The sequence below is a fragment of the Stenella coeruleoalba genome (assembly GCF_951394435.1).
Source record: "Stenella coeruleoalba genome assembly, chromosome: 1".
NCBI classification, from domain to species: domain Eukaryota; kingdom Metazoa; phylum Chordata; class Mammalia; order Artiodactyla; family Delphinidae; genus Stenella; species Stenella coeruleoalba.
Window position 1 is genome coordinate 90,828,810 of NC_137169.1, and position 27,304 is coordinate 90,856,113.

The 27,304-nt window shown below is 34.9% G+C and overlaps 1 protein-coding gene across 6 annotated transcripts in view; it reads left to right on the forward strand.

Annotated features, from left to right (window-relative positions):
* The window catches only part of RNPC3 (RNA binding region (RNP1, RRM) containing 3), a 78,392-nt gene that overhangs the window by 17,071 nt on the left and 34,017 nt on the right, over positions 1 to 27,304 (forward strand). For 2 of the 6 annotated variants that reach the window (XM_079925033.1, XM_079925032.1), the window contains 7 exons: positions 829 to 980; positions 2,929 to 3,090; positions 11,801 to 11,895; positions 11,984 to 12,042; positions 14,320 to 14,452; positions 15,157 to 15,228; positions 16,272 to 19,514. In XM_079925033.1, the coding sequence (XP_079781159.1) occupies positions 829 to 980; positions 2,929 to 3,090; positions 11,801 to 11,895; positions 11,984 to 12,042; positions 14,320 to 14,452; positions 15,157 to 15,216 (661 nt within the window). In that variant the 3' untranslated portion in view covers positions 15,217 to 15,228; positions 16,272 to 19,514. Of the gene's footprint in view, positions 1 to 828; positions 981 to 2,928; positions 3,091 to 11,800; positions 11,896 to 11,983; positions 12,043 to 14,319; positions 14,453 to 15,156; positions 15,229 to 16,271; positions 19,515 to 27,304 lie in introns of those variants that run through there. The other 4 variants (XR_013828849.1, XM_079925034.1, XM_079925035.1 and 1 more) reach the window with 4 other exon arrangements.

Below are 27,304 nucleotides of genomic sequence, written 5' to 3' on the forward strand. Positions count from 1 at the left end.
TATATGCAGACTTTTTCTAAATAAATACTACAGTACTACATGATTTGAGGTTGGTTGAATCCCTAGATATGGATCCACAGATATAGAGGAACCATGGATATGGAAGGCTGATGAAGTTATATACAGCTTTTCAACTGCTGCAGGGTTGGGGCCCTTAACCCCTAAGTTGTTCAAGGGTCAGCTGTAATGTGAACCAATTAAATTTTCCAATAGCCACATTAAAAGGTAAAATTAATTTTAATAATATATTTTATCCAACTGATTATATCTGAAATGTTATTTTAACATATAATTAATATAAAACGTTATTAAAACGTTTTATATTTCTTTTTTCACACAAAGTTGTTAAACTCTGGCGTATATTTTGTACTTAGAGCATAAGTACAGCAACATTTCAGATGCTTATTAGCCACGTGTGGCTTGTGGCTACTGCATTGACCTGCATAGGTTTATTATATATAGTATATAGAATACAGTGCATAAAATGCTTACATTAAACATAGAATGAACTTTTTTGCTTATTGGTAAATATCCTGAAGTTTAGAATCAATAGTCCTAAAGTCCTATCTCTGTCATTTACTGAGTGACTTTATGCAATTTCTTAACACCCTTTAGCCTCAAACTCCTTATCTGTCTAAACTAGGAATTTAATAATACCTATATGAGAACATTTGTTAGGATTTATTGAAGTTAAATGTAAGTTACTTTGTTCAATGCCTATAGTGTGTTTTATCAGTGTTAGCTTTTTAAATTTAAAGTAAATATGAAATGTTTTACTCAAAATTTTATTTGCAATTACAAAGTAATGCTGTGATTGTTTGTAAACAGCAGTTTACATCCAGTGTTGTTACCTTCGGATGTATTTGACCAACCACAACCTGTAGGTAATAAAAAAATCGAATTCCATATATCTACCGACATGTCAGCTGCATTTAAGAAAGATTTAGAAAAAGAACAAAATTGTGAAGAACAAAATTTTGGTAAGTGTATTCTAGTTCTTTAACATGCTATGTAAAAATTCTTCTCAGTTTTTTTTTGTATTAAAATTAAATTTTATATGTTTCTGTTTTTTTAGTATTTGTGAATATATTTAAAATATGTAATTAGGTCTTTGTTAGTGTCTTAGAATACTATCCATTTTAAACTTTTTTATATAACTAAAATTGGAGCTTAGTGGTAAGATTGTCACAGTTACCTTTTGCTAGTAATGAACTCTAGGGTGAGGCTTACTCTCATTTTTGCTGATGTTTACACTAAAAATATGATAAAAGAGTTTCTTGTATTGATCTGTTTTTTCATTGCTTATTACATGTGATGCTCTGGTTTTATTAGTACAGTTGTATTATTGGTTAGGAAAACAAACAGTGTGATTATTTTTTGAGTTGTAGATTTCATGTAAATTTTTTTTTTAATCCAAAAGACATGGAAGCTTATTTACAAGATACTATTCGTTAAGTTTGAAGATAATGTATTGAAATTACAGATTTTTTTTCTGCTTATTTTAAACATTAATTTGATGTTATACTACAGTGGCATTTCCTTGTTCTTTAATTTTTAAATTTCAGAAATAATACCAGCTTATAGAAAATATAATCAAAACAGGAGCATATAAAGTTTTAAAATGTTAACACCTCAAACCCCACTGTTCCCTATCCCAATACTTAGAGATAACCATTGTTAATAATTCGGTATGAAAATAGTCCTTCCAGATCTTATCCTACACTTGTGTATAAACATTTTTTTTCCCTTCTTTTTTTAAGTAGCCATCATGGGTTATGTTTTTATGGCTGCATAGCACTCCATAGTATAGTTATAACAATCTTTATTTAATTATACTCTATTATAGAAGTTGAGGTTGTTTCCATTTTCTTTATTATTACAGCAAATTCTGGAATTTACATTTTTGTACATGTATCTTTGAGCACTTGTGTGAATATAGGATAGAGTTCTAATAAGTATTGCAAATGTACTGCATGATAAACTGTAACTGGTTTTAATTCCTGTCTCTCTGATGGTTAGTGAGAATGCATTGCCTTTTCAGATAGCTCCTTTTTTGTTTGTTTCAGTATTTATATTTTTGTATGGTTTTCTTTCTTATCTCATGACTAGTCACCCCTTGACACAAATTTTTATTTTTTTAAGTTTAATTTACTCAAGGACTTAGACCTTTGTGAGGTGGGGACAATTGTCCCATTCTGCATCAACATAGAGTAATGCTGAATTAACAGTAAAAACAGTTTTAAAAGTGTTTTTTCTTACTGATGCCTTCAGACCACAGGAGGTCTGTTGGGACGATGGCTTTTCTGTTATGAGGAGACTTTTATAATCCTAAACATGGCATGTTATTTGCATCATTTTCAGAGCTTTTTTAGGGTTTTGTTTGTTTTTTTAGGTAGTATAACTGGAATTTTTCTACTGAATGTTTAATCCTGTCCTTCCCAACCCTCTCCCTCAAGTCAGTTTAATTTTTGCTGAAGCTAAGATTCATGTTTTCTGAATGCAATCCATTATGTTGCTATGTTGTAAATTTAAAATTTATAATGGTTTTTAATTTTCCTAATTGAATAATTAAGTGTGCAAATACTTCTTTTTCCTGACTTTGATTAGGACTGGCTCCTTTTTTTTTCCCTGGTGGGAAGTATAATGGATGTTTTTTTAGTACCCTCAAATGGAAATGTCTTCTTTTATGATTTTCATGTTCTAGTGGCAGAGTTGAGTAGTCATGATAGAAACCATATGGCCTGCAAAGCCTAAAGTATTTACTGTTTGAACCTTTATAGAAAAAGTTTGCTTATCCTTGTTTCAGAGTATTGAGAAAAACACCAAAGAGTTTTAGTGCTAGAATATATCTTAAAAATTAAAAATGGAAAAGAAAAACTGTTTTGAAGGGAGGGATTTTTAATGGCTGATGTCAATGTTAACTCTTAGACTTACCTGCTTCTGAAGTTGATGCATCCAATATAGGATTTGGAAAAATCTTCCCAAAACCAAATTTGAGCATCGCAGAGGAGATTAAAGAAGACTCTGATGAAATGCCATCAGAATGTATTTCTAGAAGGGAGTTGGAAAAGGGCAGAATTTCTAGAGAAGGTAATTTTCATGAAATAAATGAGCATTTATTCCATTTTACATTTATTTGGCCCTTCAGAAGCAAACCAAATCTCTTCATGTTGTTTACTTTATTCAAAGCACATGCTTCAAAACATCTCTCCAGTTAATGTTTTTGTTTGTTTGTTTTTTGTCTATACATGTATTTTTTATTTTTTTATTTATTTTTTAACATCTTTATTGGGGTATAATTGCTTTACAGTGGTGTGTAAGTTTCTGCTTTATAACAAAGTGAATCAGTTATACATATACATATGTTCCCATATCTCTTCCCTCTTGCATCTTCCTCCCTCCCACCCTCCCTATCCCACCCCTCCAGGCGGTCACAAAGCACCGAGCTGATATCACTGTGCTATGTGGCTGCTTCCCACTAGCTATCTACCTTACGTTTTGTAGTGTATATATGTCCATGCCTCTCTCTCGCTTTGTCACAGCTCACCCTTCCCCCTCCCCATATCCTCAAGTCCGTTCTCCAGTAGGTCTGTGTCTTTATTCCTGTCTTACCCCTAGGTTCTTCATGACATTTTTTTTTCTCTTAAATTCCATATATATGTGTTAGCATACAGTATTTGTCTTTTTCATTCTGACTGACTTCATTCTGTATGACAGACTCTAGGTCTATCCACCTCATTACAAATAGCTCAATTTCATTTCTTTTTATGGCTAAGTAATATTCCATTGTATATGTGTGCCACATCTTCTTTATCCATTCATCCGATGATGGGCACTTAGGTTGTTTCCATCTCCGGGCTATTGTAAATAGAGCTGCAATGAACATTTTGGTACATGACTCTTTTTGAATTATGGTTTTCTCAGGGTATATGCCCAGTAGTGGGATTGCTGGGTCATATGGTAGTTCTATTTGTAGTTTTTTAAGGAACCTCCATATTGTTCTCCATAGTGGCTGTACCAATTCACATTCCCACCAGCAGTGCAGGAGTGTTCCCTTTTCTCCACACCCTCTCCAGCATTTATTGTTTCTAGATTTTTTGGTGATGGCCATTCTGACTGGTGTAAGATGATATCTCATTGTAGTTTTGATTTGCATTTCCCTAATGATTAATGATGTTGAGCATTCTTTCATGTGTTTGCTGGCAGTCTGTATATCTTCTTTGGAGAAATGTCTATTTAGGTCTTCTGCCCATTTTTGGATTGGGTTGTTTGTTTTTTTGTTATTGAGCTGCATGAGCTGCTTGTAAATTTTGGAAATTAATCCTTTGTCAGTTGCTTCATTTGCAAATATTTTCTCCCATTCTGAGGGTTGTCTTTTGGTCTTGTTTATGGTTTCCTTTGCTGTGCAAAAGCGTTGAAGTTTCATTAGGTCCCATTTATTCTTGTTTTTATTTCCATTACTCTAGGAGGTGGGTCAGAAAGGATCTTGCTGTGATTTATGTCATAGAGTGTTCTGCCTATGTTTCCCTCTAAGAGTTTGATAGTTTCTGGCCTTATATTTAGGTCTTTAATCCATTTTGAGCTAATTTTTGTGTATGGTGTTAGGGAGTGATCTAATCTCATACTTTTACATGTACCTGTCCAGTTTTCCCAGCACCACCTATTAAAGAGGCTGTCCTTTCTCCATTGTACATTCCTGCCTCCTTTATCAAAGATAAGGTGACCTTATGTGCGTGGATTCATCTCTGGGCTTTCTATCCTGTTCCATTGATCTATCTTTCTGTTTTTGTGCCAGGACCATACTGTCTTGATTACTGTAGCTTTGTAGTATAGTCTGAAGTCAGGGACCCTGATTCCTCCAGCTCCGTTTTTCGTTCTCAAGATTCCTTTGGCTATTCGGGGTCTTCTGTGTTTCCATACAAATTGTGAAATTTTTTGTTCTAGTTCTGTGGAAAATGCCAGTGGTAGTTTGATAGGGATTGCATTGAATCTGTAGATTGCTTTGGGTAGTAGAGTCATTTTCACAATGTTGATCTTCCAATCCAAGAACATGGTATATCTCTCCATCTATTTATATCATCTTTAATTTCTTTCATTAGTGTCATATAATTTTCTGCATACAGGTCTTTTGTCTCCTTAGGTAGGTTTATTCCTAGGTATTTTATTCTTTTTGTTGCAGTGGTAAATGGGAATGTTTTCTTGATTTCACTTTCAGATTTTTCAACATTAGTGTATAGGAACGCAAGAGGTTTCTGTGCATTAATTTTGTATCCTGCAACTTTACCAAATTCATTGATTAGGTCTAGTAGTTTTCTGATAGCATCTTTAGGGTTCTTTATGTATAGTATCATGTCATCTGCAAACAGTGACAGCTTTACTTCTTCTTTTCCGATTTGGATTCCTTTTATTTCCTTTTCTTCTCTGATTGCTGTGGCTAAAACTTCCAAAACTATATTGAGTAAGAGTGGTGAAAGTGGGCAACATTGTTTTGTTCCTGATCTTAGTGGAAATGCTTTCAGTTTTTCACCATTGAGGATGATGTTGGCTGTGGGTTTGTCATATATGGCCTTTATTATGTTGAGGAAAGTTCCCTCTATGCCTACTTTCTGCAGGGTTTTTATCATAAATGGGTGTTGAATTCTGTCAAAAGCTTTCTCTGCATCTATTGAGATGATCATATGTTTTTTCTCCTTCAATTTGTTAATATGGTTTATCACATTGATTGATTTGCGTATATTGAAGAATCCTTGCATTCCTGGAATAAACCCCACTTGATCATGGTGTATGATCCTTTTAATGTGCTGTTGGATTCTGTTTGCTAGTATTTTGTTGAGGATTTTTGCATCTATGTTCATCAGTGATATTGGCCTGTAGTTTTCTTTCTTTATGACATCCTTGTCTGGTTTTGGTATCAAGGTGATGGTGGCCTCGTAGAATGAATTTGGGAGTGTCCCTCCCTCTGCTATATTTTGGAAGAGTTTGAGAAGAATAGGTGTTAGCTGTTCTCTAAATGTTTGATAGAATTCACCTGTGAAGCCATCTGGTCCTGGGCTTTTGTTCGTTGGAAGAGTTTTAATCACAGTTTCAATTTCAGTGCTTGTGATTGATCTGTTCATATTTTCTATTTCTTCCTGATTCAGTCTTGTCAGGTTGTGCATTTCTAAGAATTTGTCCATTTCTTCCAGGTTGTCCATTTTATTGGCATGGAGTTGCTTGTAGTAATCTCTCATGATCTTTTGTATTTCTGCAGTGTCAGTTGTTACTTCTCCTTTTTCATTCCTAATTCTATTGATTTGAGTCTTCTCCCTTTTTTCTTGATGAGTCTGGCTAATGATTTATCTATTTTGTTTATCTTCTCAAATAACCAGCTTTTAGTTTTATTGCTCTTTGCTATTGTTTCCTTCATTTCTTTTTCATTTATTTCTGATCTGACTTTTATGATTTCTTTCCTTCTGCTAACTTTGGGTTTTGTTTGTTCTTTGTCTAATTCCTTTAGGTGCAAGGCTAGGTTGTTTATTCGAGATGTTTCCTGTTTCTTAAGGTGGGCTTGTATTGCTATAAACTTCCCTCTTAGAACTGCTTTTGCTGCATCCCATAGGTTTTGGTTCGTCGTGTCTCCATTGTCATTTGTTCCTAGGTACTTTTTATTTCCTCTTTGATTTCTTCAGTGATCACCTCATTATTAAGTAGTGTATTGTTTAGCCTCCATGTGTTTGTATTTTTTACAGATCTTTTCCTGTAATTGATATCTAGTCTTATGGCGTTGTGGTTGGAAAAGATACTTGATACAATTTCAATTTTCTTAAATTTGCCAAGGCTTGATTTGTGACCCAAGATATGATCTATCCTGGAGAATGTTCCATGAGCACTTGAAAAAAATGTGTATTCTGTTGTTTTTGGATAGAGTGTCCTATAAATATCAATTAAGTCCATCTTGTTTAATGTATCATTTAAAGCTTGTGTTTCCTTATTTATTTTCATTTTGGATGATCTGTCCATTGGTGAAAGTGGGGTGTTAAAATCCCCTACTGTGAATGTGTTACTGTCGATTTTCCCTTTTATGGCTGTTAGTATTTGCCTTATGTATTGAGGTGCGCCTATGTTGGGTGCATAAATATTTACAATTGTTATATCTTCTTCTTGGATCGATCCCTTGATCATTATGTAGTGTCCTTCTTTGTTTCTTCTAATAGACTTTATTTTAAAGTCTATTTTGTCTGATATGAGAATTGCTACTCCAGCTTTCTTTTGGTTTCCATTTGCATGGAATATCTTTTTCCATCCCCTTACTTTCAATCTGTATGTGTCTCTAGGTCTGAAGTGGGTCTCTTGTAGACAGCATATATATGGGTCTTGTTTTTGTATCCATTCAGCCAATCTGTGTTTTTTGGTGGGAGCATTTAGTCCATTTACATTTAAGGTAATTATCGATATGTTTGTTTCTGTTCCCATTTTCTAAATTGTTTTGAGTTCGTTATTGTAGGTCTTTTCCTTCTCTTGTGTTTCTTGTCTACAGAAGTTCCTTTAGCGTTTGTTGTAAAGCTGGTTTGGTGGTGCTGAACTCTCTCAGCTTTTGCTTGTCTGTAAAGGTTTTAATTTCTCCATCAAATCTGAATGAGATCCTTGCTGGGTAGAGTAATCTTGGTTGCAGGTTTTTCTCCTTCGTCACTTTCCGTATGTCCTGCCACTCCCTTCTGGCTTGCAGAGTTTCTGCTGAGATACCAGCTGTTAACCTTATGGGGATTCCCTTGTGTGTTATTTGTTGGTTTTCCCTTGCTGCTTTTAATATGCTTTCTATTTAATTTTTGACAGTTTGATTAATATGTGTCTTGGCGTATTTCTCCTTGGATTTATCCTGTATGGGACTCTCTGTGCTTCCTGGACTTGATTGACTATTTCCTTTCCTATATTAGGGAAGTTTTCAACTATAATCTCTTCAAATATTTTCTCAGTCCCTTTCTTTTTCTCTTCTTCTGGAACCCCTATAATTCGAATGTTGGTGCATTTAATATTGTCCCAGAAGTCTCTGAGTCTGTCCTCAGTTCTTTTCATTCTTTTTTCTTTATTCTGCTCTGCAGTAGTTATTTCCACTATTTTATCTTCCAGGTCACTTATCCTTTCTTCTGCCTCAGTTATTCTGCTATTGATCCCATCTAGAGTATTTTTCATTTCATTTATTGTGTTGTTCATCATTGTTTGTTTCATCTTTAGTTCTTCTAGGTCCTTGTTAAATGTTTCTTGCATTTTGTCTATTCTATTTCCAAGATTTTGGATCATCCTTACTATCATTATTCTGAATTCTTTTTCAGGTAGACTGCCTATTTCCTTTTCATTTGTTACGTCTGATGCATTTTTATCTTGCTCCTTCATCTGCTGTGTGTTTTTCTGACTTCTCATTTTGCTTATCTTACTGTGTTTGGGGTCTCCTTTTTGGAGGCTGCATGTTCGTAGTTCCTGTTGTTTTTGATGTCTGTCCCCAGTGGCTAAGGTTGGTTCAGTGGGTTGTGTAGGCTTCCTGGTGGAGGGGACTAGTGCCTGTGTTCTGGTGGATGAGGCTGGATCTTGTCTCTCTGGTGGGCAGATCCACGTCTGTTGGTGTGTTTTGGAGTGTCTGTGGCCTTATTATGATTTTAGGCAGCCTCTCTGCTAATGGGTGGGGTTGTGTTCCTGTCTTGCTAGTTGTTTGACTTAGGGTGTCCAGCACTGTAGCTTGCTGGTCGTTGAGTGAAGCTGGACGCTGGTGTTGAGATGGAGATCTCTGGGAGATTTCCGCCTTTTGGTACTATGTGGAGCTGGGAGGTCTCTTGTTGACCAGCGTCCTGAAGTTGTCTCTCCCACCTCAGAGGCACAGCACTGACTCCTGGCTGCAGCACCAAGAGTCTTTCATCTGCATGGCTCAGAATAAAAGGGAGAAAAAGTAGAGAGTAAGAATTAGTAGAATTAGGAAGAAAGAAAGAAAGAGAGAGAGAGAGTGAGAGAGGGAGGGAGGGAGGAGGGAAGGAAGGGAGAGAGGGAGGAAGGAAAGAAAAGGAAGGAAAGAAAGAAAGGGAGGGAGGGAGGGATGGTGGGAGGAAGGAAGGAAGGAGGGAAGGAAGGAAAAAAGAAGATAAAGTAAAATTAAAGTAAAATATAATAAAGTTATTAAATTAAAAAATAATTATTAAGAAAAAAATTAAAACAAAAAACGGATGGCTAGAACCTTAGGACAAATGGTGGAAGCAAAGCTATACAGACAAAATCTCACACAGAAGCATACACATACACACTCACAGAAAGAGGAAAAGGAAAGAATCATAAATCTTGCTCTCAAAGTCCACCTCCTCAATTTGGGATGATTCGTTGTCTAAAGGAGGGAGGGAGGTAGGGAGGGATGGAGGTAGGGAGGGATGGAGGGAGGGAGGGAAGAAAGGAAGGAAAAGAAAAGAAAAGAAAGGTTAAAGTAAACTAAAATAAAGTTATTAAAATTCATTATTAAGAAAAAAAATTAAAAAAAAAACAACGGATGGATAGAACCCTAGGACAAATGGTGGAAGCAAAGCTATACAGATACACACTCACAAAAAGAGGAAAAGGGGAAAAAATCATAAATCTTGCTCTCAAAGTCCACCTCCTCAATTTGGGATGATTCGTTGTCTATTCATGTATCCCACAGATGCAGGGTACATCAAGTTGATTGTGGAGCTTTAATCTGCTGCTTCTGAGGCTGCTGGGAGAGATTTCCCTTTCTCTTCTTTGTTGTCACAGCTCCCGGGGCTCAGGTTTGGATTTGTCCCCGCCTCTGTGTGTAGGTCGCCGGAGGGCGTCTGTTCTTCGCTCAGACACGACGGGGTTAAAGGAGCCGCTGATTCGGGGGCTCTGGCTCACTCAGGCCGGGGGGAAGGAGGGGTGCAGATTGCGGGGCGAGCCTGCGGCGGCAGAGGCCGGCATGACGTTGCACCAGCCTGAGGCCCACCGTGCGTTCTTATGGGGAAGTTGTCCCTGGATCCTGGGAACCTGGCTGTGGCGGGCTGCACAGGCTCCCCGGAAGAGGGGCGTGGATAGTGACCTGTGCTTGCACACAGGCCCCTTGGTGGCGGCAGCAGCTGCCTTAGCGTCTCATGCCCATCTCTGGGGTCCGCGCTTTTAGCCACAGCTCGCACCCGTCTCTGGGGTCCGCGCATTTAGCCGTGGCTCTCTGGCGTTTCTTTAAGCAGCGTTCTTAATCCGCTCTCCTCGCGCACCAGGAAACAAAGAGGGAAGAAAAAGTATCTTGCCTCTTTGGCAGCTCCAGACCTTTTCCTGGACTCCCTCCCGGATAGCCGTGGTGCACTAACCCCTTGAAGCTGTGTTCACGCAGCCAACCCCAGTCCTCTCCCGGTGCTCTGACCAAAGCCCGAGCCTCAGCTCGCAGCCCTGCCCGTCCCGGCGGGTGAGCAGACAAGCCTCTCGGGCTGGTGAGTGCCGGTCGGCACCGATCCTCTGTGCGGGAATCTTCCCGCTTTGCCCTCCGCACCTCTGTTGCTGTGCTGTCCTCCGCGGCTCCGAAGTTCCCCCCTCCGCCATCCACAGTTTCCACCCGCGAAGGGGCTTCCTAGTGTGTGGAAACCTTTCCTCCTTCACAGCTCCCTCCCACTGGTGCAGGTGCCGTCCCTATTCTTTTGTCTCTGTTTTTTCTTTTTTTCTTTTGCCCTACCCAGGTACGTGGGGAGTTTCTTGCCTTTTGGGAGGTCTGAGGTCTTCTGCCAGCATTCAGTAGGTGTTCTGTAGGAGTTGTTCCACGTGTAGATGTATTTCTGGTATATCTGTGGGGAGGAAGATGATCACCGTGTCTTACTCTTCCGCCATCTTCAGAACACCCTCCAGTTAATGTTTTTAATCACCACTTTTGGTTTTTAGTACTCATACTTTATACGGAGGAAAAGTATCTCTCAGTATAATGTTTCCAGTCTATATTTATTTGGAAGAATGTTTTCATTCCTGAAACTTATATGACATGTTAAATCAGTGTGGCCCACAGTCTGGAATTCTGTATTCTGGATACAGCTGATAGACCAACACAGTACTGTATCTGAGATGTATGCAGAGCAATTATTTGTCAAAAAAAAAAAATAGTTTTAACTATTTGGTGATTAAAAGCCTGTGTTTATGAATTTTATATTCTAATGTGATAGTTTTTTACTTCTTAATGGAGTTTTCTTGTTTTAGTATATTTTAGGAGAATATTTAGGGGTTTTAGATTGACATGTAACACATTATAATTTTTCCCATAATGGAAACAGACTTCCAACTGACATATTTTTGCCTAGAACATCTAGTTGTCAGGAAAGATGGTTATTGTCACTAAATAGGAGTAGCTGTATAGAGATTCATAAGCCACAGTTTGCCTGAAATACTTGATTATTACATATGAGTACTTTATTTTTACATTTGAATATATTGGTGCTGGTAGTTTGGGAGATTGACTTTAAGCAAAATAATTACACAAATATTTGGTAGCATCTTTATTTGCTTTAGTTTTTTTAATAAAGTAACTGATCTTAAAGTTAAGCTTTACAGAGTATTAACAGAAATATTTTATTGGATAAATTTTAGTTATTCTAGATGCCTGAAAGTTTTAAACTTTTTGTCATATTACTACTTTAGATTTTTAATGGGTATTTTTATCCCATTAGTAACATTGCCATTAATTTGTATGGTTTTAACATTTTCTTAATGCTTATTTTGTCTATTTAACAGATATATTTGAATGCCACTATACTTTTTCTTTGAAAAATTGATGAAACTGTCTTAATTTTATATCCTTGTTTTGTTTTTATATAAGAAATGGAAACACTTTCAGTTTTTAGAAGTTATGAACCTGGTGAACCAAACTGTAGAATTTATGTAAAGAATTTAGCTAAACAAGTTCAAGAAAAGGTAAGTTGAAATTTATAAATTGGTTTTATTATTTTACATGTTTTTCCCCTGGCTTTCCTTATTAGTCTTTTCCTTGTTGAAATTCTAGGACCTTAAATTTATTTTTGGAAGATACGTTGACTTTTCGTCAGAAACACAACGCATAATGTAAGTGTCATGTATATTCTCAAATTGTGTTTTGTTTTTAATGTTAGAAATTAGCCCTTTTTTAAACATTTCCCCTTTAGAGATTAAAATTATATGAAGAAATTGCTCTTATCTTTTAGACATCTAGAGCAAGAGTCAGCAAACATCTTTTTAAATTGACAGTAAAAATTTAATATTTTTATACTAAAATATTATGGTGTCTGTTGCAACTACTCAGTTTTGTCTTTGTGGCATTAAAGCAGCTGTAAACAATACATAAATGAATGTTAATGGCTGTGTTCCAGTAAAGCATTATTTATAGAAACAGGCCTCAATCCCTAGCTCTAAAGCAGTGGTTCTCAAACTTTAACCTGTGTAAGAGCTTATTAAAACCATGTCCTTGATCTATCCCTAGACTGATATTCCAGGTTGAGATAGGGCCCATGAATTTGTGTTTCTAAAATGTGTATGGATGATGACTAAGCTGCTGGTCCAAAGATTACATTTTGAAAACTAGCATTTTAATGACTCATCCAGGAATATATAGCAGTCAGGCAGAGTTTTTTAGATTCTTACCATGGCAGTAACTTCTCTTCGTTCAGTTGGGAAGGCTTCCAGTTTTATGAGTGCAAAAGAGAGGATATGATTTGTAAATGATATAAAAGCTAATGTTTGGAGTTAGAATTTCATTCTTTAAAATTTTATAATTGGTTAACTCTAAAGTATGTAAGACCTTGGCCATATAAATTAGAAGTAAAGAAAATTAGAAAAGATAAGGAGAGAGACTTTTGAATGGAGGTAAATTAGAGAAATGACTGTAGTTAATTTTGCTTTAATTTTCATGTGAAACTAAATTTTTTTTTCTTGGCGGTACGCGGGCCTCTCACTGTCGTGGCCTCTCCCGTCGTGGAGCACAGGCTCCGGACGCGCAGACCCAGCGTCCATGGCTCACGGGCCCAGCCGCTCCGCCGCATGTGGGATCCTCCCGGACCGGGGCACGAACCCATGTCCCCTGCATCAGCAGGCGGACTCCCAACCACTGCGCCACCAGGGAAGCCCGAAACTAATATTTTTAAAGTCTTATCTGGGCTATGTACCTTTTTATATAGGCATGCACAGTGAGCACCATGTCTTAACAACCATGTCCATATTATATTCATTAGTGACAGATATATCTTATCAGGATACCAAAAGTTTGTGTTGCTGGCCATGCAAAATACTGGCCCTTTTTCTCGTTGCCGCCTTTGAATCATGATTGTAAGGGGAAAAAATTTAAAAATAGATAATATGTGTGTGTGTGTGTATATATATAAATATATGTATGTGTCACATAGATATATATAAGTATATGTATTGTGTCTGTGTATATATATACGTGCGCACATATATATGTATCATGTATATACTTTCTATTTCCAGTATTGCCTGCCATTGGAATTTGAAGGGAAGAGAAAATTCTATATTGAGAAAGCTGTACACATCAAAATGATAAATTGATAATTGTCTCCTGTGGGACTAGTCATGTGAATTCGTTAAAAAGGAATTTACCTGCATTTTTTGATACTTTAAACATTCTTTATATGCTTTTGCTAGTCTCATAGACTAAATGGTAGGCAGTACTTTAGTTATAAGTTAGTCTGTTTTTTTAAGTAGTTTTGAGTATAGTTTCCTCCCCCAAAATGTTGAAAAATGAATACAGTAGGAGAATAGAAGACTACACTTGGAATACAAATTCTGGTTTGTGTTTTTGGCTTTAAGTTTAGCGATCGGTGTGACCTTGAAGAAGTCACTCCGTCTCTACACATCATCTGTAAAATGGGGTTTTTGACTACATGATCAGTGAAGTCCCTTCCTACTCTGAAATTCCGGGTTACTTTTCCATAGTTCCTGTCAGCCCTTTTATTCTTGGTCGTATAGTTGTTTTTTTTAATTGAGTAAATATCAGTAGTATTAAGTTGGCTGAATAAAACTGTTTAAAAATAGAGATATGAAAGAAAAACTGTGCTTTTATAGTTGCTAGTAATATAATTTTTAAATTCCATATATTTATAACAGCTAAAAAAAGATAAGCACATCATCAAAATAATTCTGTAAGTATTACCTACTTACAGAATCAATTTTAGAACAGAATATAAAATACAATTTTAGAAAGCCTGAGTAATGTGCTAATCAGATAGTATAGTCATTTTTATTCTGAAATAGCAAATTTTTAAATTGTTCAATGCATTCCCATTGACTTCGTCAGAATTCTTTGACAATTCTTTGAGTCAAAACCATTTTTTCTTCCATGACTTCTAGGTTTGATATACGCTTGATGAAAGAAGGTCGCATGAAAGGACAAGCTTTCATTGGACTTCCAAATGAAAAAGCAGCAGCAAAAGCATTAAAGGAAGCTAATGGATACATTCTTTTTGGAAAACCTATGGTGGTTGTATCCTTCAAATCTGTCTGTTCCAAGACTTATGGATCAATAGTTTTTAGGAGTAAGGGTATAATTGAAACCAGTTTTTATATTATCCTTCATCTCAACAGCTGGCATTCTAGCTTGAGAATACTCAGTTATAAATATACTTAGTTGAGTTAAATGACAATGTTATTTAAATTTTTATTGGAAAATAAGCATCATGAGGTTATTAAAATCCAGCCAAGTCTAAACATTTTACTTAATACAGCTTAAAATATACATACTCATGCTAAGCCTAAGATACTATGGTATCCAGAAGTACATTTGGAATCGTTAAAGATATGATTTGTTGTAGTTTTATTATCTTATATTTTATTGTATTATAATTCATATTTATGTTTGAGAATTTTAATAACAAAATATATCATTGACTTACCATCCTACTTTCAGTAGTTAATGCAGTTTCAAACTAGAAATCAGTGGGATAAATGAAGGAGCAAAGGTCTAGGTGTAAAAAATGACTAAAAGAAAAGATAAATTATTTACTTCTTCCCCAGATCATGGACAGCTAGGAGGCAGTCAACAAATATTTGATGAATGACTGAGTAGGAAGACAAATATAGAGATAAATTAAAAACTGTACTCCTACCCTACATTAGGAAGTTCTTGAAAATTCTTTAGAAAAGATTACTTTCATGTTTGTGAACAAAACCTTAATTTTTAAATATTAGCAGTTTGCTCGATCTGCTAGACCAAAACAAGATTCTAAAGAAGGAAAAAGAAAGTGTTAAAAATTAGTAAAGGTAAGTGTGGAGATAACGTAATAAAAGGACAAGACTTTCTTGAGATTAAAATTAAGGAAGGATAAAAGCCTGAGAGAATAGTAATTTGTGTACCTTCTAACGTTTTTAAAGGATCCTCCCTCTGATTCTTTCTGTCTATGCAGTTAATTTCCATTAAACTTCACAATTAAAACTATGGAATAAAACCTATTTGTATGTAAAAATTAAAATTGGGGAATGAATTTCATAAGGGTAGTGTATCTTTATTAGTCTTTATTTACTTTTTCTTCATAGAGTAAAGCAGTAGTTCTTAAATTTTAACATGTATTATAATCACCTAGAGGGTCTGATAAAACACAGATTACTGGGTTTCCCTTCACCCCCACCCAGAGTTTCTGATTCAGTCGGTCTGCAAGGGGGTTGGGCCTTGGGCAGTCAATCATCCCTAGTTTTCCTGTGAGTAAGGGGTTTTCCAGGATACTGGACTTTTTAATGCTAACACTGGGAAAGTGTCTGCCACGCCAGGACAAGTTGGTTACCCTTGGTGGGACCTGACAATTTGCATTGCTAATTACTAATTGTACACCTCACAGAAATATGTACATATTTTTTTGGAATGAAGTATTTCATCTTTCAAATAAGTAATTTTAATTCATACTTAAGTAATTTAATGATTAAAAATGGTAGAATTAAGCATTTTATATTACATTGATTTAAGAAAGATGAGTAGAAATATATTCCTTTTGTTTTTTATTATTTTAAATCTTTCTGCCTTAGTATACTGGAAGAACATGAAGTAAGTGAGCCAGAATTACTGAGGGTTAAGCTGAAAAAATTATATAAAGAAAATTTTGCCTAATGTTTATTCCTTTTGGGAGGCACCTTGAATATTTGAATTTTGTTGTAAAGTGTCTATACTAGTATAGCCAGAAGTCTTACAAATACCGTAGAAGAAAAGATAAAAATTAACCATTTTCAGTGTATGTTTAAAAAAATCATTTTATTTGTAAATCTAACATGAAAAATAAGAAAAAATTAAATTGCATTCTGCTGTTCTTCTTTAGAAGCATTCCTGCGTAAATACTGCTGTAATACTGTCATACAAAGTGTATCCTTTCTTGTCGTATCCTTTTTGGGGCAGTGTTTTTTTGATTTTCCTGCAAATGTTTTGTCTCTCCCCAACCCATTGATCCAGTTTAAGCAGTATTTTTTTTACAATGTATTGAAATGAAGTATTTTAAAAATTACCTGTGTTGATTGAACAAATCTTTTATGTGGTTTTTAGATTTGTTGCTTAATTTTCTGTGCTATCCTTTAGGTTATGTAGTTTTTCCAGGGAAAGTTAGTGAATCAGGTCAGCTTTTTACTTGGACAATGTATACATTTGCTTTAACACAAATTTTATTCTTGTTTCTTCTATTTTGTATTTTCTAAACCTAATTCAGTAACATATATGTTTTCTTTTTCATGATGTATCTGGTTTAGGTGTTCTATATATATAATGTGTTGTAAAATTTGATTGTTTTTTTTTTCCTATTAAAAAGTACATTTGTTAAAAATTTAAATAACTAGATTTCAATGTAAATTCCAAATAAGAGTAGCAGACCTTACATCTGAGGTTTTATTATTGAGATAGCAAGTAGAAGTATCTTTTTTCCTCTTTCTTTTTCTAAGCAAAGTAAAACAAAAGGAATAAGAAAAGAGTAACAGAGAGGAGAATACATAATGTTGACTCAGGGTAGCTCAATAAGTGGAAAGAAAAATTCTGGTAGGTATGTAAGAGGAGACTAGTTGATAACCAGAACCACCCAAACAGTGGTTCTCAGTTTTAGCTGCATACTGGAATGACTTGTGGAACTTTTTCAAAAAATACTGACTAAAGAAAACTATAATAATAAACTAAAAAATATACAGATGCCTGGGTTTCTCCCCCAGAGTTTTGATTCAGTGGTCTGGATTGCAGCATACATATTAGGATTTTCAGATTTCCCAAAGTATTGGTTCTAATGTGCAACTAAGGTTGAGAACTACTGAGGATGGATTTTTACACATAAAGATTCCTGGACTCTGCCCTAGAGCTAATAAATCAGAATCTCTGGAATTGGGACCAAGAATCTAATTTAAAAAGGTCCCTTAGTAGTTCTAAGGACTGACCAATTTGGATTCTACTTGTTAGATTAAAATGTCAAGGTGGATCCGAGACACCAACCTAACCATCTAAACTTTTATAAGTAGGAAAATAAGCACTGAAGGCTTTACATTTCTTTCTTGCAAATCCTGCTATAAATAGTACTATGAAACCAATGAAAAATTCTGTTAATCGTTGTCACTCTGAGTACAAAAAGTTAAGAGATACTGAAATTGCTGTTACTTTTTTCTATTGGCACAGCTAAAATGTTTTATTTTTTAATGTTATAAATCAGTTTCTGTGTAAGCTGTTTATTTAGACAATTAAAATTTTGTACTGACATGATTCACTAATTTTCTAAATATAAATGTTTTAGCTTTTAGTTATTTTAAAACTAGTGAACTGTTTTATAATCATGATTACTTTTAATGAATTTCTATGGTATTTTAGGTTCCATTTGAATTTTTCATATATCTCAAGTGCTTTCCAACTTTGTGGAGACGAAATTGACCACCTGGACTATGGAACTGTGCGTAACAGCTTTTAAAGTGTATTTAAAAATTAAAACTATATGCATTTAAATCAGTTTATTAGAGATATATCACATGTATTTTCATCATCTTCCTCATATATAATAAATTATTTTCTTTCCAATAAAATAATCTTAATTTTTCTTTATGTTTTATACATCAAAGAAAGTATAATTTGATAATTACATAAATTTTTTATTAAGTGGCTTTATATTAAATATAAATTTTCTTTTATGATTACAAATATTGCCCTTTTTTCATTCTTACCTGGATACTGATGCACTTAACATTTTTTTTTTTATAGTAATCTTATTTCTTGTAATTATTCTAGGAGTAGTTTTGATTGGCTATGAGTTTTGATGATTCTTTTTGTTGTCGATTTTGTTTTTGTGTTTTATTAGTAGTGGGGGATTTTTCACAGTTTAGGGAATTTGTATCCTTGCCCTAACTTAGTCTTCCAGTTTTGTGTCCCCCAATCTATCAGAATGTCACTCAGTGGTGTAAATGTTTCTCATATAAAATTATTCTGTTCCCTTAGTGAAATTAATTTCAGCTCTCTGTTAAGTATGAAACTTTGATATGTTTTATTTAATTTGCTCTGATTGATACTCTCCTGTGAGTATGTAATAACAGTTTTACCTTAGAGTCACATCTTTGTTGGAATAATGTTGTGAATCATAGCTTCTTCCCTTTTACTCATAGCTTTGTGGAATAAGGCAAATGAGAAACTTAAAGATAGGAATTAGAAGAATGAGAATGTGAACCCTGGAACATATTAACATTTAGATGTCAAGTGGTAAGAAAACATCAAAGAAGAATGACTAGGAATAGGTAGAGCCAAATGAAGAAAAAAATCTCAACTAGGAAGGAATGATTAAACATGTCAGGTCTGTTAATGATGCAAGAAAGATGAGTTCTGAAGACAACTCTATTAAGTCTTACTCTCTAGGGAAGTAGAGAAAGGGTCTGTTACTATAGGGGGGTATGGTATCAAGGTTTTTGTTTTTATTTTATTTTATAAAGATTGAAGATATAGCAGATTTATGTGTTAATAGGACTAAGCTAGTAGAGAACATGATGGAAGAAGGAGAGGAATATTGCTGGAGCCATAGATATGGTGTACAAATAGAAGGGTTAGTTTTAAAGATGGGTGTGTAAACAGCTCATTAATAGCAGTGGAAGGAAGGACAGATTATGTATGTCTAGGTATTTGCAGTTTAGTACATATAGTGGGAGCATATAAAAGTTTTGTTACATTTTGTCAGTGAAATAGGAAGCAAGGTCATGAAGTAGAGGGAAGAAGTGTTGGGGAAAAATGGATTGAGGAAAGAAAAGAAGATGTAAAATAGATGTTTAGGAAAGTGAGAGAATGAATAGACTCTTAGAAGAATTGCTAGACGTTACTTAAAATGCATACTTGAAGTCCATGGTTATTAATTTAAGTGAGATCAGTCAACATAGTTTTGTGTTTTTCTCCAGTTAAGTTTAGCCTTGGTCCTATCATTGAGTAGACACAGAGTCAAATGATTAAAGTTGGAATTTTCCCAGGTGAATACAACAAAAAGGGAGAAAGGGAAGGGTGTTGCTGTAATCAAGAGAATGATGATGAAGGAGGGACATGGAAAGTAATCTGGTAATGAGCAGATTAATAAAAGGAAGGAGTTTGAGGCACAGTGGAGAAATGGTATGATCCATTGAGATTGCAGTGTGGTTGAGGATGAGCAAATTAATGAGCAAATTAATAATGAGCAAATTAATAAAAGGAAGAAGTTTGAGGCACAGTGGAGAAATGGTATGATCCATTGAGATTGCAGTGTGGTTGAGGATGTGTTGTAGTTAATTTCTAGAGGTAGGAAATTTGGGAGGTTGAAATAAGAGAAAGGGACTGAAATTGACAGTATTAGAGTGCAGTAATGAGTGACTAAGTTCACATTCTAGAACGTGAACATGGTAGTTGAATGCAAGTGGGGTCATGCAAAGAGATGAATTGAAGAAATTGAGAAACTCAGGTATTGAAAGGATCATCTAAGTGGATTTTGAAATTATCAAAAATTACGACAGGAGTAGTGAATCAAAAGCTAAAAAAATTATTCCTTAGAACATTTAGATCTGTCAGGTATGCCAAAAACTAATATTTTTAAAAATCAACCTAAATAAAACTCTGGAGTCCCTATCCTTCCACAGTGACAGGAATTTCAGCCTAACTAGTTTACTGAGAAATAGTGTATTAAAGTGGTTTTACAGGTATAGGTTCTAAATTCAAATCTTGTGTGTATAGCTTAATTGCTTTATGGCGTTGGGCAAGTTCTGTACCTTTTTTTCCGTTTCCATGGGGATAGTAAAAATACCTACCTCAGGGTTGTAAAGATGATCAGATGAATATAAAATACTTAAACCTGGTGTGTGTGTGTGTGTGTATATATATATATATATATATATATATATATATAAAATACATCATATATAAAATCTGGTATTTATATTTCATATAATATATATATAAAATCTGGTATTTATATATTATATATGTAATCAAGTTTTCAATAAACATTAGCTGTCATGGTGGTGGTTGTGGTGGTTCTCAACTCACCTGGTCCTGAAGGTGATGTAAAAATTCCGAGGTCTTAGATAAAACTTTAGTCATCTTTCCACCATGATCATCACTGAGATGCCCAGATTCTTCCTTGCCACACTTAGGGAACATGAGACTATTTTGATAAGTTTAGGATCTTTGGTGTCTATGAATTAACCTTTTTATGGATAACGCACATTCCAACCCCATGACTACTTCATAAACTGAGCATGTGCCTCAAATAAATAAAATTAGAAAGATTTCTAGGACTTGTACAGAAACTGCCCCCAACCCATGAGTTTTTTAAAAAGTCGTCATGGAATTGGAGAATTACTTATAATTTGATCCCACAGCAAAAGCCCTAATAGCTAGTCTGTCATTGAATTTTTCAGTTACTTTAAACAGTAAGTACCTTTTTCTTTTTGCTGGAGGGATTTGGCACACTGGTCAAGTGTGGGTCAAATATGTCACCTCTGAGGTGAGAAGTGAAGTTTCATATAAACCACATGAAAGGAGAGTTGGGAATGGATTTGTTCTCTAAAGGAAAAGCAAAGCACTGTGAAATCAAAAGAGAAACTTAGGTATTAGGCAGGCAAAAGCAAATGTTTTACTACAATATACAGTATATAAAACTCTTACTGCCGTGTGGTTGTTTTCCATTTATGCCTTTTACAAGGGCAGGGACTAGTGTATAGGGAGCGAGGCTCCTAGGGTGTAAAATTTAAGTAGGCATATGCTCTCAGAGTAACTTCACCCTAGTCATGAACAGCATCAGCATAATCCTGATTAGGTAAATCACCAAATAAAAAGTAGTAGCATACAAGTTGCTGTTTTAGAGGATTTGGAAGGTATTTTCTGTTCAAATGAGACTCCTTCAAAAATCAATGTTGAGAGAGATTAAGTCTTTGAAAGGAAGTAAGGGAAAGGAATCAATACCTATTAAGTATCCAAAATTCAAAAAGCATAGTACTGAGTGCTTAGGTATAGTAATTTGATCTTTACCACCCTGTAAGAAGAGAACACTTGCCTTTGTGAGTAATGGAGAAGTTTAATAAAATTAGTAAGATGCTTTGTTACATTTAATTTCCTTTACTAATGCATGTAAAATGAAAAATAGAGACTTCAGTAGGACTGTTCAGTAGATGAGAGCTAACTACATGTGTTAGGCACGTAAAAGATAGAACTGATGATTCTCAGAAATAGAATTCCCACCCCAAGAACTTAAACTACTATATATTCTACTCTGGCATTTCCTGAACGCAAACTGTAGTAGAGATACAGCAGTCACACAAAGGCCAGTATAGGGAATCTAAAATAAACAACAAAGACTCACCGAATACGGAAAAAGTACCAGGAAAGAGAGATCCTTTACATAGTAAGCATAAGCTTTAATGCCATGGGGAAAAACTGGGAGATCAAATGAGGTATCTATGATTTAATATACAAAGATTTAAAGGGATTATATTCTTTTAAAAATATATGTGTATATTTATACATATCAGAAATGAGTAAAAGGTATTTGACTACACAGGAAATTTTATTTTTTTAAGTTATGGTATAGTATCAATATACCACTTTTATACTACTTATATACCAGGATCTTTGAAAATCTAAGAATTCCAGAAGAAAATCTGAGCAACTGATTAATTTCTTTATTGTTTAAATCTTTTCAGAGCTTAATAAGGTACACAAAATATTATATATTATTTATGAAGACTGACTATCTTGCTATGGAAGAAAAAGGTGGAAGGGAAAGAGATTGAAGTTTGGGTAGTTCTGTATATATTGGATTTTTCTTTAAAAAAGATATCTGAAGACTATTTTGTCTAAATGTTAACATCTGTTAAATCTGGGGCTTGGGATATGGGGTCTGTTATATTTTTTTTACACTTTTCTGTATGACAAATATATCACATCTTAAATGAAAAATAAAATAGTCAAACACCTCTAATCTAGTGTTTCTTAGCCATTTTTTGCCCCCCCCCCCATCCAGGAGGATTTTTAGACTTTTTTTTTTCCTAATCATCATTTATGAAATTGTAATACCACAATATGATGTTATGTCTCTTTTTGAACTGTGTGTATCCATCCTTTTGTTTAAAAAGAGTAAGATTTTTCTTCCTACCCAACCCCAAGAACTAAACAACAGTGAATACTTTAGAAGACAAATGATTCAGTATCACAAAACATTAAACATTAATAAGTTCAGAACTTTAAATCATACAATGTACATTCTCTGATTTTAGCTGATTAAAACCAGATATTGGTAAAAGAAATATCTGAAAAAATGTTCAAGTTCCTAGATATTAAATAACATTTCTAAATTATATATGGATCAAAGCAGACTTTTTTATAAGAAAAATTAGGAAATATTTGAATGTAAATGAAAATACAACATCAGAATTTGGGGGATACAGCTAAGAGGAGGGTTTAAAGAGAATTTGGCTATATTAGATATATTAGAAAAGAAGAAAAATAATAGGTTTAACCTTCTACCTTAAGGAACTAGAAAAAAGAGTAAATTAAGCACATAGCATGCAGAGCAAGGAAATAATAAAAGTAATCATAAATCAATAGACATAAATCAATAGAACTTATAGACAGAAAACCGTTGAAAATATCATTGGAAACAGAACTAGTTCCTGAGAAGATGAATAAAGTGGAAAAAGTTCTAGCGTTGCTGCCAAGGAAAACAACCCCTCCTCCCCCTCAAATTGTAAGAAGATGATATTGGAGTATTTTTAGCAAATTTATTTCCATAAATTTGACAACTTTGATGAAATGGGCCAATGAAAGTGTTAAACTACCAAACCTTTTTTAAGTAGGTAGCCTGAACAATTCTATATCTAATAAATTTACTTTGTAGTTAAAAATCTCCCTGGAGGGCTGAATAGCTTCACTGGTGAATTCTGCCAAACGTTAAATGAAAAAAACAACAATACTATACAACAGAACACTTCCAAATTCATATTAAGAGGCCTGCATTATCCTGGTGGTAAAAAAAGTTACAGGAAAACTACATATTCCTATTTCTCATATAGATGCACAAGTCCTCAACAAAATATGAGCAAGTTGAATCAAGATATACATTAAAAGGATTTAAATCATGACCAAGAGAAGTTTATCTTAGAAAATGCAGGCTATTGAATCTTTGGAAATCAGTAAATATAATTTATCCTATCAATAGACTAAAGAAGAAAAAGCATATGATCATCTTAATAAGTGAAAGAAAAGCATTTGACAAAATTAAATATCCATTCTTAATAAAAACTCAGTAAACTAGGAAAAGAGCTTCCTTAAGCTGAAAAGTGTTTGCACAGCCTCCAGCTATCCTGATACTCCATGGTTAAAGGCTAAATGTTTTTTCCCTAAGGAAAGGGCAAGCAAGGCAAGGAAGGGCACCCTCACTACTCCTATTCAAAATCTCACTGGCAGCCAGTGCTTAAAATGAGAAAGAGAAGAGCTAAGCAGATTGGAAATTAAACTATTCCTATACAGAGATGATATGATTGTTTATGTAGAAAATCCCAAAGAATCAAAAAGCTCCTGTAGTCAAGTTAAACAAGATTGTAAGATTAAAAGTAAATATGTAGAAATCAGTTATACTTCTGTACATTAGCAATGAGCAGTTAGACATTGAAATTTTTTTCTACAATTACCATTTGCAGTAGTTTCAGAATGAAATAATTAGGTATAAATCTACCAAAATGTGTACTAGACCTGTATGTTGAAGACCTTCCACCAAATTTTGATAAAAAAATAAAGAAGACCTAAATAAACGGAGAGATACACTGTGTACATGTTTCGTAAGACTCATGATTATTTTGTCACCTCTTCTCAGATACATAGATTCATTTCAGATTGAAAATTCTAGCAGGATATTTGTGTTGATATTGCTAAGCTGACTTTCAAATTTCTTTGGAAAAGCAACAACTAGAATAGCCAGCACAATTTTGAAAAACAGTTGTATGACTTGGATTACATACTTCTAAGACTTATTATAAAGCTAGAATAAGTAACATAGTATTTGGCAGAAGGATAGACACATAGATCACTGGAACAGAAAAGTCCAGAAATAGACCCACATGTATAGTAAATTAATTTTAGACAAAAATGAGAAGACAATTCAGTGGAGAAAGGTAGTCATTTAAATATAAGATGCTAGAATAATTGGACACCTGAATGTGCCCCCACCCCGAAAAAAGAAGAACCTTAATTTCTTTCACACAAAAATTTATTCAAAATAAATCATAGACCAAAATGTAAAACTATAAAACTTCTAGCAAAATCATCTGTGTGACTTTGCTTACACAAGGAGTTCTTAAATACAACACCAGAAGTTTGATCCATTAAAAAACTAAATAGGACTTTGTCCAATAAAAATCTTGTTTGTTTAGAAGACACTATGAAGAATGAAAAGGCAGGCATAGACTAGGAAAAGTCTTTGGGAAACATATATTTGACAAAGGAGTGTATCCAGAATATATAAAGAACTTTAAAAGCTCAGTAAGAACAAAACAAAAACAAAAATGAACAATAAATTTGAAGACACTTCACCAAAGATTTGCAGATGGCAAGCACATGAAATGATGCTAAACATGATTAGCCATTAGACAAATGCAAAATACAACCATAATAAGATGGGACCACACACCTATTAGAAAGGCTTAAGATAAATTCTGATAGTACTAAGAGTAGTCAAGAATGTGGAGCAACTACAGCTCGCATACATTGCTGGTGGAAGTATAAAATGGTACACCTGCTTTGCAAAACAGTTTGGGGAAGTTTGTAATAAAGTTAACATACACTTACGTGTGACCTATCCACAACACTTCTAAGTATTTACCCAAGAAGAACAACAAAAAAAAAAACTATGTTCACATGAAAATCTATACCTAAGAGGTTTCTGGGAAGATGGTGGAGTAGGAAGTACCAGGATTCCATCTCCCCACGTAGACAGCTGCACCAGCAGAATCTGCCTGATGTCACTATTTTGGAACTCTGGAGTCTATTAAAAGCTTGCAACTTCCAGGGTAAGCCTTGGACAATAAATTGTAGTTAATTTAGGTTAATTTCAGCTCATAGTAGCAGCTACCAATCCCCCAACCCCAACCATGTGGCAGGCAGCCATGTATGTATCCTGGAACACCTTGCATGCAGCTGGTAGGAGTCAGGGTGGGCAAAAGGACCCTGAACTCTAAATACTGGGGAATCTATGCTCTAATTGTTAATTGCTGCTTTTGATCACAGAGGTACAAAGAGGTTGGCAGCCATGGTTGTTGTACCTCCTCCCATTTTTGTAAGCTGTCCCTTCTATCTGCTGCCCCATTGAAGTGACTTACAGGGGAATAGCAAGGCAGGCACCCCCTTTTCCCCTCCCTCTTTATTTTTCCTTTTCCCCTTTGGGGAGCCAGACATGCTTAAAAACTAGGATATTCAAAAACAACTGCACATATGGGGAAAATTAGAAATTGCCCACTAATCCCAGGGAAAGGCTCAAAAGTCTAAGAAGACCTTGGGTTTTACACATCAGGCTGGTCCTTAACACAGATACACCATACAATAATCAAAGAACCAAAAACAATAAAAAAAAAGAGCAAACCATATGGAAGAGGGAGAATATGGATTTCAGTTTCCGTAATGTTAAATTCAAATGTCTAGTTTTCAGGCTTCCCTGGTGGCGCAGTGGTTGAGAGTCCGCCTGCTGATGCAGGGGACACAGGTTCGTGCCCCGGTCCAAGAGGATCCCACATGCCGCAGAGCGGCTGGGCCCATGAGCCATGGCCGCTGAGCCTGCACGTCCGGAGCCTGTGCTCCGCAACGGGAGAGGCCACAACAGTGAGAGGCCCGCATACCGAAAAAAAAAAAAAAAAAAAGTCTAGTTTTCAAAGAAAAAACTTACAAGACATACAAAGGAACAGGAAAATATGGGTGGTTCAAAGAGAAGTAAATAAATGGACAGAAACTATCCCTGAAGAAGACCTGATGGCAGCTATACTTAGATAAAGACTAAAATAACTGTTCTAAAGATGCTTGAGGGACTAATAGAAGATGTGGAGAAAGTAAAAGCAAAACAACTTATGAATAAAAGGGAAATATCAATTGATAGGAAATCTAAAATAAAACCAAAAATTTCTGGAGCTGGGAAAGTACAATAACTGAAATGAGAAATACACTAGAGGAGCTCCAAGGAAGATTTGAGTATGCAGAAGGAATCAGTGAACATAGGACAATGAAAATAGGACAATGGAAATTATCAAGTTTGAGGAACAGACAAAAGATTGAACAAAAATGAACATAGCATAAGAGTCCTATGGGAAACCATCAAGCAGACCAACATGCACCCTGTGGGAGTACCAGAAGAGAGGAGGAAAGAGACAGAATATTTGAAGAAATAATAGCTGACAACTTCCCATGTCTGATGAAAGTCATGAATATAAATATCCAAGAAGTTCAACGAATTCCAAGTAAGATTGACTCAAAGATCCACATCAAGACATAATAAAACTTATAAAAACAAAGACAGAGAAGTGAATTTTCACATACAAGGGATTCTCAATAAGATTATCAGCAGATTTTTCATTAGAATCTTTGGAGGCCAGAAGGAGTGGACTGACATATACAAAGTGCTAAAGGAAGAAAAATTCAACCAGGAATCCTATATCTGGCAAAACCATTTTTCAACAGTGAGGGAGAAATTGACATTCCTAAATAAAGCAGTAGAGTTTGTTACCACTAGACCTGCCTGTGAGAAATGCTCAAGGGACTCTTTCAAGAGTCAAATGAAAGGACACTAGACCATAACTCAAAGCCATATGGAGAAATACGGATCTTAACAAAGGGAAATACATGAACAATTATAAAAGT